Here is a 16,540-nt window from a genome sequence, read left to right as displayed (position 1 = left end):
CAATGCAGGCCCTGATAAAAGGAGGCTGAGTTAAAAAATGAACTCTCCTGTGCCTTTGACAAAAGGAAATCTAGATTTCAATAGTGAATGTCTTGCCACCATAACCCAAAATGTTGGGTCCACCCCACCCTGAGGCCTGAAGAAGAGAGCCTTTCCTGTGGGTCACATCTTCATTGAGGGTTGTCTGTCTTCAGACGCACATCTTCATTTCAGGCACCAGCCTTCAGAAATCTGACGGGCCCTTTTATTTTAAGTTTACTCTATTTTATTAAGTATTTGGGTTGTTTTATTTTTTTTTTAATTGTGGCTTTTTGCTGACTTCTTGTGTAACCCCAGGATGGATTTTGCATAGTATGTTTTGTAAGTAGTGACGATAAGCCAAGCTTATAGTCCTAGATGCTTGTCTTCTCCTTAGTTGTTCGGAGCATTGTATTGTCCCAACAGTGCCCTGGACAGCCAGCCAGGCTGCAAAGGAAACCGTGAAACCTACCTGCTGTCTACGTTGGTCAGGATTCTGTGTTGATGAAAAGAAAGGAAGAAAGCCCATGTTTGCAGTCGTGTTACTGTGGAAGTCACGGCACCGGGGGCTTTTCTATTTCCTTGGAGAAATATATTAATAGCGTATATAATATACATTAATTATATTACCGTTGTGATCCTGCAGGAGCTGAGGAAAGAAAGTGAATGTTTCCTGTGCTGCTCAGCATCTGCTCAGACTGGGCTGTGGTGGGCCAGGTGGAAGAGGGCCGTGGGCAAGGCAAGAAGGGTGACCCTTTCCGGGGAACACCTGTGTTGTGTAGTATGCAGAGAGCTGCCTGGTCTTCCAGAAGTCTCTGCTGTGTTCTATACTGATGTGTGATCTTCCCTGCCCTGTTGCATGAGGTTTGGGGCCCTGAGTAGAACAGGGTCTACCAGATTGTGATAGCTGTTATATCTAATAATTGAAGGCTCAACTAAGCATGCATTTGTTCAATTAAACCATAGCAATTATGTCATTGTGCTGTGACTTATAACCGTTAATGCCTCAAACCAAAGTTTCGATGCCTTTTTTTTTTTTTTAATTTTTATGTTTTTACCTTTATTTTGATCTCTGCATGATTATACTGGGAACATAATTATGTCTGTTCTTTTTTAATTAGCAGTGTTTTGCAATTCATGAGTAAACAATCTTTAATTAAACGTGTTGGTATTATTAACTTCCTTTTTTCATCTGAATAGCAAATCAGAGGATGAGATTCTCTTGTTTGTTCTTAATTTTGAGATAGCATTTGCTGGGTAGCCCAAACTGACCTCAAACTCACCATGTAGCATAGACTGGCCTCGGCATCAAGATCTCACGGCCTCAGTCTTCCATGTTGGGATAACACACATGAGCCATCATAACAGGCTGTGAAATACTTTTACTTTGTATTTGTCAATTCAAGTCTATCTCTGAACTTGATCATTTTAGACTTGGGATTCCTGAAGGGCTCATTACTGTAATTGTACACAAGTCTCTCAGATTTCTTTAGAAGCAAGTTGAAATGGGTCATGGGAGATGACTCAGTTGGTAAACTGCTTGTGGCTCAGACATGAGGACCTGAGTTCAAATCCCCAGCACTGATGTAAAAAGCCAGGTTGAAAGGGTGCACCCCTGAAATCCCACTACTGGTGAGGCAGAGATGGGGTTATCCCTGGGACTTGCCGGTCAGGCAGCTTAACTAAATTATGAAGTCCAGTTTCTGCAAGAGAGCCTGTTTTAAAAAGTGATGCAGGAAGACTCCAGACATTGACCTCTGGCTACCACATGAATCCAGAACACATGTACATACCACACGCATGCACAAACATACAATAGAAATAAAGAAAAAGTTAATAGACTCAATATCTACCTTGATTTACCAAGTGGAAAAAAACAATGCAAATGTCTTGGTCATGAACATTGGGTCGTTTTCTACACCTACATGCAAATCTCCTTAGCTTCATGAGGCCGAGAGAAACATTTGACAAGCACAAGCGGATGTAACTATAGTTAGATTTCAGAAATACTGCGTTAAGAGGAAGGGTGGAAGGATGACTAAGAGAGTCAACTAACCTGGGCCCTTGGGGCTCTCAGAGACTGAACTACCAACGAAAGAGTAAGCAGGGGCTAGACCTAGGCCTTCCCACACATATGTAGCAGATGTGCAGCTTCGCCTTCATGTGGATCTTGAACAACTGGAATGGCGGCTGTCCCAAAAGCTGTTGCCTGTCCATGGGATATGTTCTTCTAGCTAGGCTGCCTTGTCAGGCCTTAGTGGGAGAAGATGCACCTAGCCTCAGAGAGACTTGAAGTGTCAGAGTGGGGGAATACTCAGGGAGTCCCCACCCACTCAGAGGAGAAGAGGAGGGAGGCATGAGGAGAAGGATTGTGGGAGGGGGTGGCCAGGAGTGGGGCAGTGAGCAGAATGTAACGTGAATAAGCAAAATAATAATGATGATAATAATAATTAATAATAGAAGTAGGGTGGAGAAACTGCAACTACATTGGAAAATTGTAAATTATGAATATTAGTGTGGGGCATTTTTAAGGAATATACTCATTGTACTCATAGGCCTTAAGAAAATATGTTACAGCTTCTTAGCGTAAAATAAAACTTAGTGATGAGCAGCTGGTCTTTCTTCAAGGTGACTCCATACCATTTTCGAGGCAATTTGCTGATGAAGTTTTCTAAATTCATAATTTCTGTGATTTTTCTCCCCCTGCAAGTTGGACCAAAGATGAGTCAAAAAATCACACTTGTTTTTAAACTCGATGTACCCAAGTCATTTCCTGTTGACAGGAACCCGGTGAAAATGTCATCCTTGTCATCGCCAAAGCTCTGTCCTAGAGAAGGACTTTCTTTGGCTGCCAGCTTTCCTGATTTTTGTCCCATGATGGATCTGACTGAGATTCGTGTTCTCTTCTCAAGTCTAGGTTCCCTCCACATCCCTCTGAACTATCCACCATGGGACCTTTCCAAACCTGCTTAGAGCTAACTAATTGATAGTTTAGCTCTGTGCTTGTAACTTTATAGACACGAAAGTATAGATGTGCAGTAACTGTAGAGTGCTCGGGTTTAATGGAAAGAGCCCTGAAATGAAAAAAGTTCCATTTCCAATTGGTCTTATTTGTTGGTACAACTCTATAGTCATAAACAGTTCTATGCTTTTCAAAACGGGGAAAAATGAATGTGTGACCGTCCAGCTGAAGTATGCTGCTGCAGGCACTCTGCACACGTAGTTTCCTACGGATAAAGGAGAATGTTCTCGGTCCTCTTAGGCTTCTGTGTAGTGACTCCCAGTATGCTCGGATTCCAGTGACTTTCAGATGCATGGAAGTGCCTGCATCTTCAGTGTCTGCTCCGTGTATAACGTCAGTGGTCACACAGGGTCTCCCCGAGTTGGACTACTCAGCCAGCCCTCCAACAGGCAAGGCAGAGCACCTACTGCCAGGGACCCAAGATGTCCATGCTGGCTTCTTCCAGACTGTTCCAGATAAGCCACGTGTAAAAGCTGCATGGGAAAGAGTCTAATGTGGGGCTTGTGCTTTGCTGACACTTCTCTGCCACTGGGGTAAAAATTCCTTCTTTTTGTTTGTCATTCAGATGAGTATAGGATCAAACCCGTGGAAGAGGTCAAATACATGAAAAATGGGGCAGAAGAGGAGCAGAAAATAGCAGCCAGAAACCAAGAAAACCTGGTAAGAGCTGAAGTTCTCCTATAACAGTGACTTGTGGTGACTATTGTTTAAAAAAAAAAAACAAATACCCTGCATCACACATTGATTTGAGGCTCACACCCTGGTTCAAGATTTCTTGAAAACGCTGTAGCTATTCTTAGCTTGCCTGGAAGCTGCACCGTTGCCCTGTATCCTGTTTGTCTCGGAATAGGTCCCCTTTCAATCCTGATAAGAAACGCTCCAGGGAAAAACAGCAAAATTATTAATGTTTCTAGAATTGAAGTTGAAACCCCTGATGTCGGATTGCGATGGGCTGGAGGTAGGCCTAACCCCTCGCCTCCTAACACAGATCCACGTCAGGATGAACGGTAGAGTTTCTTTATTTGAAACCTGTAATGAGGAAGTTGCCTTTCAAAGGAAAACCACAGAATTCTAGAATAGGTCCGCGTCCAAAGAGCCCATTCTTCACGTTCATGGTGTCGAAGGTACCGCACATTTGAGTTCATGCGCTACGTGCGATGATTGGGGCTGGGGAGCTCCTTGCTCTGGTATCATTCACTGTGCACATTCTTCCCAGCAGCCCGCCTCAATCAAATATTTAGGCAGTTATATTACTTGATTTCTCAGAGGTTAAAATAATTAAGAGTGTATATTTATTCGGTTGCCCTGGTGCATAATGGGTTTCGTTCATATTTTGCAGATATCTTATGTTTAGATTATTTACTTGTGTGATTGAGTGCATGTACTTTTTAGGATTTTTTTTTTAGGATTCTGTGTATCAATAAGTATTTTCGCTCCACTGACATTTTTTCTAATACATGTTTCATTCCTTAATGACCTCTACTGTAGCACAGGGGTCGACACAGTATTACCCCCACCCCATGCCTGCCATTTTCCATCAGGATTCTAGTGGATGTTAGAGGCAATGAGTTTTGCTTCCTTCATTCTCTTCTAAACATGTGACCAACAGCCCGAAATAGTAAAATGTCAGCAAGGGAATATTTTATATTTTAAGTATTGAAAATAAAGGACTTCTCAGCATTGTGGGGGGGATTGCCTGGGACAGACAGGTCCACAGGCTCCATCCCCAGGACACAGACTGGGGGACGAGGGTATTGAGAAGAGTCTAGATAATGACATATTTCATAAATGGCATTTAGATTTCTAACAGCAGTTCTTAGATGCATGGGAAAAGGACGATGACCAAAAAGTAGAAGTTAGTGTTACCAGGCTTCTCACATGAAGGTTTGTAGTTGCTGTGTTTATCATCAACAGGTAAATCAAAGACCTGGGTAGGTGAGATACTCCATACTAGAGAGCAGAGCTTTCCTTGCTTGATGCAGTGTGGGTTCAATGACTAGATCTCGGCACTGATGTTGGAAGCTGGCCTGGGACAGCCTGGCCTTGGCTCCCCGCTTTTGTACCTCTGCTCCGTGTGCTTGTCCCTTGGAAACCTGAGGAAGCTGGAGACTGAGGTTGTCTTCGCTGCTCATCCTGCTGAGACCAGCACAATCTGCCCCACCCCACCCCACCCCTTCGCATCCTTGTAAAAGAATTCCTGGTCGCTCTATGCTCAGAGTTAGCACTAGTATCCTGTGCAAGCCAAACACACTTGAAGAGAGAGGCTTCGGGTCATTCTGGCTGATTTGTGTGACACGTACGGCAACCCCGTGCCTTCATTTGGCCAAATGCTTAAGATTTGTGCTGCCAATGGTGGTTTTCCAGTGCACAAGCATTCTCATGGGAACAGGAAGAGTTAGATGTCTTTGATTCTGGAATGAGCAGGATGCTTTCCAAAGTTGGAAGAGATTCTCAGTGATCTGTTAGTATGGTGTGTGTGTTGGTCAGTGTCCAGTCTCGCAGGACAATCTGCCCAGAAGTCACTCCATAAAGCTTGTGATCTCCCGTCACTTAAGCCTTTCTGTCAGTTTCCATGGCTGATGTTTCGTCCGTGGCCATCACAGATGTACCCTGAATCCACAGCAGACATTTATCCTGATTTCTGTCATTGCTGTACATCTGCATCTTCTACTTTGGTTCTTACTCTTACCTCCTTAAGCAAGGTGAAGTAGTAGATTGATTTGCTTTTCCTTTTTAACCATCAAAAAGCTATTCAGACACAAGTGGCAACCTGGATTCCAGATTCTCCTTTTCTAGCTTTAAAAGTTGGGCCTTAAGCTTCTGGAGTTCAGAATTAGAGAAGAATTAGAAGAAAATATAGGGAAAGCTATGTCAGGTCTTGGCAAAGGGAAACTTTCTTCATGGCGGCTTAGATTAACAAGAGCTGTAAAGGGAGAGCTTTCTTTGCTGATATCAGAGTCAAATTCTTTTTGTAAAGCCGAATAGCCGCAAGATGGAGGTGGTTAGGAGCGAGCTTTGGAGAAAACACTGGTGATCAGAACACAGTGAAAGGACTCATATCTGGGATACATAAAGAGTACCTCTAAATATACAAGGAAAGGGTAATCTCTTTAAAAAAAGAAACGAATACACCCAGTGGTTCACAGTAGATCTAGCACAGACCCTCATAGGCATACAAAAGACTGTTCTCCATGTTCTGGACTGTGCATACTTTGAGATGCATTTTCTTTGTGTGCCTGAAGGACACTGCCCTGCAAGGCATGCTTCACTGGGGCTCTGGTGGGCTGCCCCCTAAACACACTTGAGCTTTTTGTTCATCTGATTTTTCCCGTTTCCCAGAGCCAGAGGTGTGCTGGTTCTCAAACCGGTTTGTGCTGGTTGAATGTCATTGTAATTATGTAATTTAGTTAAATAATATGCAAGCCAGTGAAACACCAGCATGGAGAGAGCTGTTACAGTGAAATTTAAATGGAATGCTTTGAAAAGTCTTGATGAAGGCGGGTTATTAAAAGCTTGCTGTTTAATTGAATTCTACATTCCGATTCTTTTACGAGGCCGGCCGTTGCTTTCTAACTTCCCTTAAGAAATCAAACAGGAATCTCAGGTGTGCATCGAGGACATGGTCGGTGTCCCTCATGGAAAGGAGAAGCCATTTCCTTGTGATAATAGATGAGAAAAGAAATATACATCTTGGTATCTTAAAGTAAAATAATATGTTTAGTATACATATACATTTTATATGTCCCTACAATCACTCAGTGACTTTAATTGCCAGTTTAGGTGGTGTCATCTAATACTACTTATTGAAATTAGGGACATGCAAATTAAACTGTGATCCCATGTTTCATCCATTTGGATTGGCAAAAACTTGAAATTTAATAATATCAGACTTTGACCGGATGGTAGGAAAATATATGTTGATGTACCAGCGGCAAACACTTCTCTCAGAGGGCAGTGTAGTGGTTGGTATCTCTGGCAGTTTAAACATGCATGGCTGTGACCCAGCACTTCTACAGCTGTGTGCAATGGGCAGCTGCCTGCATGCAGGAGGAAGCTTGCATGAGACGTTCATTAATAGTGCTGTTTATAGAAAGTTGAAGGCAGACCTTTCTTCCAGTCAGCAGGAGAACAGTAGTTACATCACGCCAGGTAGCAATTAAAAAAGGAATTGGAACTGTTTTGGAGAAAACCATGCCAATCTCCGTGTTGATATATGTATTGTGATGCTGTGTAGGATTCTTTAAAATGAACCTGAAACAGCAGTGCTCTGTGTTTCCCCACAAATATCTGTGCATGGGGGAAGATTCATAGATACAGATGTGCTCCAAACTAGTGGCACACCAAGTTCAGCTAACTGATTTGCAAAATGGACATGATCCTGGAACTCACTTTAGGGAGAATTTGTACAAATTACGTAAGATAGTAGCACAGTTCCTGGGGAAGACTACACCATTATTGGCTATTATTATTTTAATTTTGTGAATCCAATTTCATTACTTAGGAACATATGAGAAAGAACCGATAAAGTGTTCAAGGGAGATTTTTATTATTATTTTTTTTTTAGTATTTAGAACTTTGGTTGAAAATTCATGTATTCAAAGGAGATGTTATAACAGTTTTCTGGTTTTGACTACTTCACAGTCATAAGCAGGATGGTGGCATTTTCTTCTTGTCTTTGGTAGATAGATTCCAGGGGTTGGGGGGGTATATAAATCAGCCATACGGACCTTGAGAACTGTTCAGTTTCATTCCATGGGAGTTCACAGTTTTCATTGCAAATAATTTACGCATTTATTACTTTAGACTTGGCAGAATGCAACCTTTTGCCACTGCTAGTGTGGGAAGTCCTCCTCACTGTTTAATAAAACCCTGTCTTGACTTCCTTAATTAACACTTACCATGTAGAGGCCATCCTCCCTCAAGAGCTGTTAAGTCGTGCCACTCCGGTCTGTTTCTTGTGCTCGTTTAAGCATGAGCTCCCACGATTGACAAGTGTTGCATTGATCTTGATTCGCCCTTTCAAGATACCTTTGTATAAATGAGGAGATTTTCTTTTCTCTCAAATGATGCACAGCACAAACTTTTGATTTCTGTCTTGTCCTTAGAGTTGCAGGACGCCTTTGACTTAGGTGAGTCATTGGGAATGGGAGTGTCTGAACTTGGAGGGACTCACTTCCTGGCTTAGGGACCTTTAGACACTGAAAAGTTCCCACAACAAAGCAAAAGAGGACACGCTTCGTCTTTTATTGACACAAGGACAATGAGTGACCTGTCGTGATGTGACCACATACACAAGAAGAAGCAGCTTGAGGGAGAGTGAGTTCATTTTGGTCACCGTTCCTGGGGATAATGCCCATTTTGAAGAGGAAGGCCCTGGGCAGTCCCTGGATGACACGTGTATCCCTGATAATTGATGCAGCAGGAAGCAGAGATCAGACAGGAAGTGGGGCAGGCTGTCAAGCCTTAGGGCCTGCCCTCCAGAAACCTACCTTTTTTAATACTACTCCACCTGAGTGTTCCACAGCCTTCCAGAACAATCAAGTGACCAAACCTAGGAACCCATGGAGGAGATGCCACATTTAAACCACAACTGCAGACTAAATACTTCCCTATCATGTGGTTATCACTTCAGTGTTAGACTTGGCCCAAAACACAGGGCGCTTAAGTTCTCCAGAGGGGAGGGATCCCGCATAATGTAGCCTGACATCAGCCTGAAGATCTTCTGGATGATCATCAGGGCAGACTGGGTGAGGAGAGGGCTTTGGTGGCTTCCTTCTCTCTCACCGTTGGCTGTGCATAGGAGGGATAGTGGGAAAGGTGCTGTGCCTCTATCAATCTTAGACGACTTCCTTTCCCCAGATGCTGGCACTTTTGTGTCACTTGAGTGGAGCACATTCAAGGTTCCCACAGACGATTCTGGCACTGTGCTAATTTGTTTTCAAGTAGAACAAAAGGAGCTTAATCTCTGAAGGGGGAGGGAGCTGTTGACTCAGCCTTCTGAGTGTCCTGTGATTAGCAGAAGCCTGGCTCCCGATTTGGGAACAGAATGTTATGGGATGAAAACAGGAATCACAGGTGTTCTGTACTGTACAGTCCAACACAACGTTCCAGCCATCACCGCCACGCCTAGTTACACAGTCACCTGGATCTGTTGCTGTTACTGTTATTTCATGGCAGAGAAAAAAAGTAGGTGCTAAATAATCGTTTTGTCCACAACCCTGGAAGAAAACCCTGTTACCTTGGTGAACGTGTAGGAAGCAAAGGGTTAGTTATGCACATCGTTACACAGACTCTACACAGAAATCAACCATTCAAACGTGGCTGGAGAATATGGTTGCTAGGCATTGGGTCCAGAGTCCCACATGTGCAAGGCAGGTGCCACATCCCAACTCCTCAAAAATGGTTTCTGAAACAACTGCAAGGCCATCGTGACAGGAAAGCACAGAAGAAAATGACTGAAGTCATATTTCAGGTTCCACTTTCTCTTTCCCATACTGAATGCGTAGCACTAACAAGGCGAGTGTGAGCCAAGTGTTTGCTCCCAGAACTGTCTTCTGTCTCTTGAATAAATCCTTATCTCAGCGAACTCAGTTCTGACAGTCAGTTGGGCACATTAGGCACACTGAAGGAATGGCAGGAACAACAAGGCCAAGTGGTGACTCTCGGGAAACCCAAAGGGAGACCGATGTGCACAGTGCAAGTAGAAGTAAGGGGAGTCTCTTAGTGAGGCCTCAGGAAGATGGGGTGGGGGTCCTAGCATAGAATGGTGTGGGCCTTCACTTGGGATCCTAGGAGAGTCATTGTGGGCCAGCTTGTCATCAGCTGGTGACTGGAAAGATTTTGAGCATAAGGAAATGTTGAGCCAGTCTTGGAGAAGGGGACAGGGATCATCAGTGACGTGGGAGGCTGGCGGAGTATATTGGGAAGTCTCTGTGACCAGTTGACATATCTGGTTTTACATTTTAGCTTTTATCTTTTTTCCTTGGGTGGCACAGTAGTTCCTGGTGTACTGGAAGTAACTTTATGTACTTTAATACAGTATTTGCATCTATAGACTGAATAGGGCAGACCCTACTGGTCTAAGTTAAAGATGGAGGGTGGGGGTGACTTCTGTTCCCAGCCTTGTTGCCAGAGGGATTGCTTTTGAAGATGCTTTCCTTGAATGGTCTTAGACGAGTCTGTTCTTGGTGTCCATCTGCCCAGCAGGGACAACCTCTAGAATAGCCCCCCAACATGATAGAATAGACACAGCAATGTTTGGTTTTGATTTCTTCTCTCTTTTTCCAACTGTGACCCCGATGTTTAAGTAAAACTAGGCAGAAGCCATCTTGAAGGAGAAATTCTGTTTAGGTCATTTAGGATATTGTTTGATCTCACTCACACATGGACATTTTGTTTGCAAGTGGTTCGGTTACAACAGTGGAGTCAGGGAAATGAGTGACAGTTGAGATGACCAATGTCATCAGAGTGCTTAGAGCCATAGTTTAGTGGTGTGCTGTTTCCACAGGCTGTTCAGATTTCTCTATTATAACCCATGTCAAGCTAAAAATAAAACCAGAGTGTATAAATTTCACTCCTCTGTTGACAAACTCATGAGGTGGCTTTACCCCAGCTTAATAATTTATGTCATGGAAGTGAGTATCCAAAGAAGCCCCATGTTTCCACAAACTCTAGTCAGCATCTCCCCTTCACTGTGAGAAGATAATATCTAGACTTTGTGGAGATGAAGGACTCACCAGCTTCACGGCTTTTATCTTCAAAGGGTTCTTGGTAATTCTGAAACTGTGAAGAGAACAGAGAGAGGGGGGCGGGGATGGAGGGAGGGGTTGGGAAGAATAAACGAACAAGGCGTAAAATATGCATCCTTCTCCTTCAAAAGCAGGAGGGTGTATTGCTTAGCCTGTCAGTATCATAATAGACATATGAAAATGCTGCTCCAACTGCCTGCTTCCCATGTGTGGTGGGGCTAATTGAATTTATTTACTCAGTGTTCTGTATGATAGTTGATGCCAGATTTCTTCCTTCTTTGTAAAATACAACAATGGAGAGTGACAACCATCTCTTCCCAAACTCAGTGAGCCGTCTTGCTCTTCTGGTTTGCGTCTGAATGGGTGGTACCTTACACACTTCCCATAGCCTGGCGATTTAGGGGTTTGGTTAAGCCCAGATAAACACTTCCTTGATGGATTTTTATGTTTAAGGGAACTGGGATCAGAAGTGAGATTGGACTCTAGAGAAAGAAGAAGTATGTGAAGAGGGGTTTGGTCCAGAAACAAAGCAGAAGGCTCACTGTTAGAACAGAGACACTCAAGACTGCCATGACTCTGGGTCTCCCAGATGTTGCCCAGGGTCTCCATACTCTGAAGTCTTTGGCATACAAAATATACAAGGGACAACAGGAGACAGCAGCTGTAGTTAGGAAGGGGAAAGTGTGTTCTTGCTAGTGTTCCACAGAGGTTTCTTAACCCCCACAACACAACACGGAAGCTCGTTATCTAACAATCCCTGTTGGCCAGGGAGAGGGTGAGCCAAGATGTAGACAGTGCCGCGTGTTCATGTTGTTTAACTGTGCCTCCAAAATTAACTTCTCCTTGTTCATAAATATACTGCTTGCTTGAGTTACTTTAAAACACACTTGGCAAAAGATAGAAGTGAATAAAAATAAGAAGAATCACTTACAAGTCCCGTGAGACCCATTGTGTTTTTATACCTCATATGCATAGAAATGTAACATTCCCAAGCAAAAAATAGAACATACAAGGCTAAATATAGTCTCGCCGTATGTTTAGCAATGATGCTTTTAGGCCCTTTCCGGAGTTGATTGAAAACCATACAGAAGCCACGTGATACTCATAATCACCTGAAGCTAGAAGAAACCAAGCTGTCTTTGGTGGATGAGTGGACAAAGGATGGCACATCCGTGCAATGGAATATTACTCAGTGATGAGAAGGAGTAAGCTACCAAGCAGTGGGAAATTTTAATGACTCTTCCATGCATATTGCTAACTGGAAGATGATGGGCTTTTACTTGGGATCATTAGTGCCGAATTCCCTCTTGCTATCTTGGATAGAACTTGACATGGAATATAAAAATAAATCCAGCTAATAATACTCTAAATCTTATCATAGGCAAGCTTATATTTGGGCTGTTGCTTTAGAAAATAAAAATTATTTGGCGTTCAGTGGTAAAGTCGCTCTCAGTGTATTCAATCATGTTGTAAGCCCTACCCTTGTTTCTGAGCTAAAAATAAAGACAAACATTTTGCAAGACCCTCCTGCCCCTCCCCCCACCTATTGATAAGTACCCAAAAAAACAGTAAGTAAAATGTACATTTTTGGAGTCCTTCCAAGCTGTCCAAAGTTAATTTTCAGTAAGCATGTTTGATGACTACAGCCTAGCCACTACTTGAAGTACATATGGTATTTTATGTGCACAGCCTATTCCCAAGATAAAATTCTAGTTGCTTCAGAGAGGTACAGTTGATTCTTCTAGGCTTTGCCATCAGTATTGGTCTGATGAGCTGTGATTATGTCTAATGACAGGCCTCTACACTGTGTGGTGCCTTCCTTCTTGGCTGAAGCTTCTGCAGATTGCTTGACTATAGATCCTGCTGAGATCTCAAGGGTATCTGCTTAGGGCATGGGCTGTGCTAGGCTAGACGATCAAGGTGGTTTGCACACAGGACTGCAGTTCATAGAGGCTGTGACCTCACCAGGAGGACAAGTGACTACATGGGACTTTTCTACATGGTGTGGGTTCTTGTAGTTGGTTACACTGATGCCAGTCATAGATTTTATCAGGTAATTGGCTTTGTACAGGTAGGGGCACTTCCTATAATTGTTACAGAGCCTACCAGGTGTAAAGAAAAGGAAAATAGACCCCACTTGTTAATGGCAGAGTGACAGGCATGGCAGAGGGACAGAGGGAATGGGAGAGAATGCCCCAGCCACCTTTGGGAGCTATAGTCTGCTAGAATCACCAACTTGCTCAAATTTCTGGGGAGGTAAGGAGTGCCCCATGGGAAAAGCACTGCGGGAAACCCCACAAACTTCAGAAATCTGGATTGAGCCCTTCCATCTAATTCTTATTCAAAAAGAAAAGTTGATCAAGAAAAACTCCTGAAGGAAACACCCTTATAAGCACTTGGTACCCACAGACATACTCTCTACCGCAGGGAACAGAGAGAGACCTGTTGTCCATCAGGTCTCATACAGAACAAATCTGAGAAAAGCACCAGTCTTGCTCCTAACCCAGCAACACAACAGCAAATTCCACAAACCTTGCCCTTCTTCCTCTCCCAACAGGAATGATGGTCACAGGTCTGGGTTAGTTTGAGGCATAAGTTACATGTTCTTTGTAAAACCTAGTAGAAAACAGCACATAGTAGGTTCTTAATAAAAGGCTGCTGCTATTCCTCTCATCTCTGTTTCCTGATTTCCATCTAGAGCAGTGGTTCTCAACCTTCCTAGTGCTACAGCCCTTTGATACAGTTCCTCATGCTGTGGTGACCCTCAACCATAAAATTATTACATTGTTACTTCGTAACTGTAATTTTGCTACTGTTATAGATTGTAATGCAATTATCTGTGTTTTCCACTGGCCTCAGGCAACTCCTATGAGGGGGTTGTTCAACCCTTGGAGGGGTTGCGACCCACAGGTTGAGAACTACTGATTTGTAGCCTGTGCCTTCAGAACTTTCTAGAGGATTTCAGGAACTTCAGTGCTTGGGAATCACAGGTTTATTGTTTTGTGAACCATTCATGACCCACGGAATCTTTCACATTCCAATTTTAGTCTTTGAACATAAATATAGTATTATAATTTATTAACTCTTTACTCTTCTAAGAGGCCTAATATGGTGGCCAATGTTGAGTCATTGTGTTTAACGTGGAGGATTCTGCCTCTTAACTCCCAGTCGTCAAGTTTAGATTAGCCCATATTGCATATGAAATTTGAGAAAGAACAAATTCAGAGTTTATTGTAAATGATATTGCTTGTTTTAATAGAGTTTCTCATCACACACTAATGAGGAAAAGCTGTGTCTATCTTTAGGCAGTGGTCTTGTCTCAAGAGCCTGCTAATTAGCTAAACGTTTGGCATATCTTGGTTACCCCAGTGGCCTTGATAATTAGAGTCAGCTTTGGACTCGACAGTCTTCCGTGTCTGTCTTATTTCCACTTTTGAAGGCATCTTCATCCACAGACCTTTCTGATTGTACCTCGCTCCTGAGCCTCGCAGAGGATATGGAGAGAGCAGGTTAACCAAGTGACTCTTCTCACTTTCTCTGCTTTCAAAGGATGCTTAAGTTAAAAATACCCTTTTACTTTTCCAAAAGTAAAATTGCTATTTTTAAAATGGGAGAAAATCTTTACAGGGCTAAAGCTCTTGGTAACTTCCCAATCCCTGACAAGAAACAGAAAGATTCAAAATTCAGCACAAAGGGACCAATACATTTGTTGATTTATTTTTACATAATATTCTAGGAGTGCTGTGAAATGGAGAGGTCCCACAGCGTGCTAATGAAGTAATCCAGCATGTTACAGATGGAGATGTCAGAGGCTGGGGAGATGGCTCAGTGCTTAAAGCACTTGTTGCTCTTGCATAGGACCTAGGTTTGGTTTCCAGCACCCACATATTTTATCACAGCCATCCATAACTTCTGTCCCAGAGAATCCAGTGCCCTCTTCTGACCTCTGCAGGCACCAGGTGTGTTCGTGGTGCATACATATATGCAGGCAAAACACTCATATACACAAAAATAAAATGAGTGAATCTAAAATGCACAATGAGTGGAACCCAGAAAAAAGAGTCTCAACTCTGTCTATCCATCTACTCACTCACGTAGTAAGTATTCGTTAGTCACTGACTACATTTCAGTTGCCTTGCTTGGTTTTGGATGTGCTCTGGCATACTCAGAGTCCTCAGCCTACTGCTGAGAGACAAACCCACAAGGAGCCTGTTTCCATGGAATGTCCTGATGGGTCTAAAAGGTGGACATGTGACCCTGTGCGCATGACTCTAACAGAACATCAGGGAAGCCTTCATGGGAGAGATTCTCGCCCTGGTTTCAATTTAGCTAGATCCTTAAAGTATTATAGAAACCACTGTAGAGGGCCACGTGCTCCTTTAACTGTCTGTGTATACGGAACAGTGCTACAATGTTGGCCTCATTGTTGGAAGTAACCTCCAGGCTGGGATGCTCTGTCCATTCTACAAGTAATCATGTATGGGAACTGTACCTAGAGGAGAAATAAAGGGAATTACAAAATTGCCAGAAACATGGTCTCTTTGTGATGCCCATATTCCAGAGGGAACAGACTGGTAAAGAAGTATCAGAGATGGGACTTACTAATGCTCAAGCTCTAACCACAGAGCAAATGAGCAACAGGTCATGGGGACAGTTAGTCATGGGGACAGCTTGTAGGAAAGCAGACTCTTGGAGGGCAGTGAGAGAGATGAGGCTGAGGGAGAGCAGAAAGAGAGGCCAGGGGCTTAGAGAATCACAGTAGCCTAGCAGAACTCTCCCAGGCCTGACATAACGGAGTGTGAGCCTTAAGATCTGAAGGGCTCTGAACACACCCTAACAAAACTGGACACACGGTCACATGATGGTGAGACACCTGGCTGTGAATTCAGATCCCCAGGCGCAGACCTCTGCACTCTTCTTTTTTTTTTTTTTTTTAAGATTTATTTATTTACTATTTGTAAGTACACTGTAGCTGTCTTCAGACACACCAGAAGAGGGCATCAGATCTCATTTCGGGTGGTTGTGAGCTACCATGTGGTTGCTGGGATTTGAACTCTGGACCTTCGGAAGAGCAGTCGGGTGCTCTTACCCACTGAGCCATCTCACCAGCCCCTCTGCACTCTTCTTAACTAGAGTGCTCTCATGAACCTCTCTGGACCTACACTTCCTCAGGACATAGTCACAAGGAGGACATAGTCACAAGGTCTTGCTAACAAGGCTGTTGTAAAGGCTGCATGAGACAGCAAGGGAAGCCTTAGCCCAAGGCCTGGTGTAGCAGACAGGAGTGACTGTTAGCTTGACTGTGTCCACACTTTGTATCCCATGGCTCTTTGGAAGCCTTTGAAAGTCATTATTTTGCTATACTTAACTCCAGACCACGGAACCACACAATGCATTATCTTACAAGGTTTTTGAAGGGTCAGCAAAGTAACTGTTGTGAAATGCTACTAACTGCTAGCATAGTTCTCATTGGTAAGACTTAACCTGGCAAAAGCGACTTAAGGAGGAAGGTTGTATTTGGGTCTGTCCTAACAGGGAAAGTGTGGCAGAAAGCGGGTGAGGGAACATGAGACACTTGCTGGAGAGCTGCTCTCAGCTCACCTCTCCTCTCTCACACAGGGACCCCAGCCAAGGAGATGGTGCTGCACATATTTGGGGTGGGCCTGCCTTGCTCAGTTAAATCATCCTGGAACCAACCACAAGTGTGTCTCCTTGGTGATTCTAAATCCAGTCACGTTAATAAGGAACATTA

General features: G+C 43.4%; 1 protein-coding gene across 2 annotated transcripts in view; it reads left to right on the top strand.

The window, feature by feature from the left end:
* The window catches only part of CUNH1orf21 (chromosome unknown C1orf21 homolog), a 201,950-nt gene that overhangs the window by 109,724 nt on the left and 75,686 nt on the right, over positions 1-16,540 (top strand). For both annotated transcript variants that reach the window (XM_021170447.3, XM_021170455.3), the window contains exon 3: positions 3,606-3,700. In XM_021170447.3, the coding sequence (XP_021026106.1) occupies positions 3,606-3,700 (95 nt within the window). The remainder of the gene's footprint in view (positions 1-3,605; positions 3,701-16,540) is intronic.

The sequence above is a fragment of the Mus caroli genome, unplaced genomic scaffold (assembly GCF_978045245.1).
Source record: "Mus caroli unplaced genomic scaffold, Mus_caroli_1 scaffold_1, whole genome shotgun sequence".
Classification (NCBI taxonomy): Eukaryota; Metazoa; Chordata; class Mammalia; order Rodentia; family Muridae; genus Mus; species Mus caroli.
Note: the sequence above shows the minus strand (reverse complement) of the source record. Positions and strands in the feature narration are given on the sequence as shown.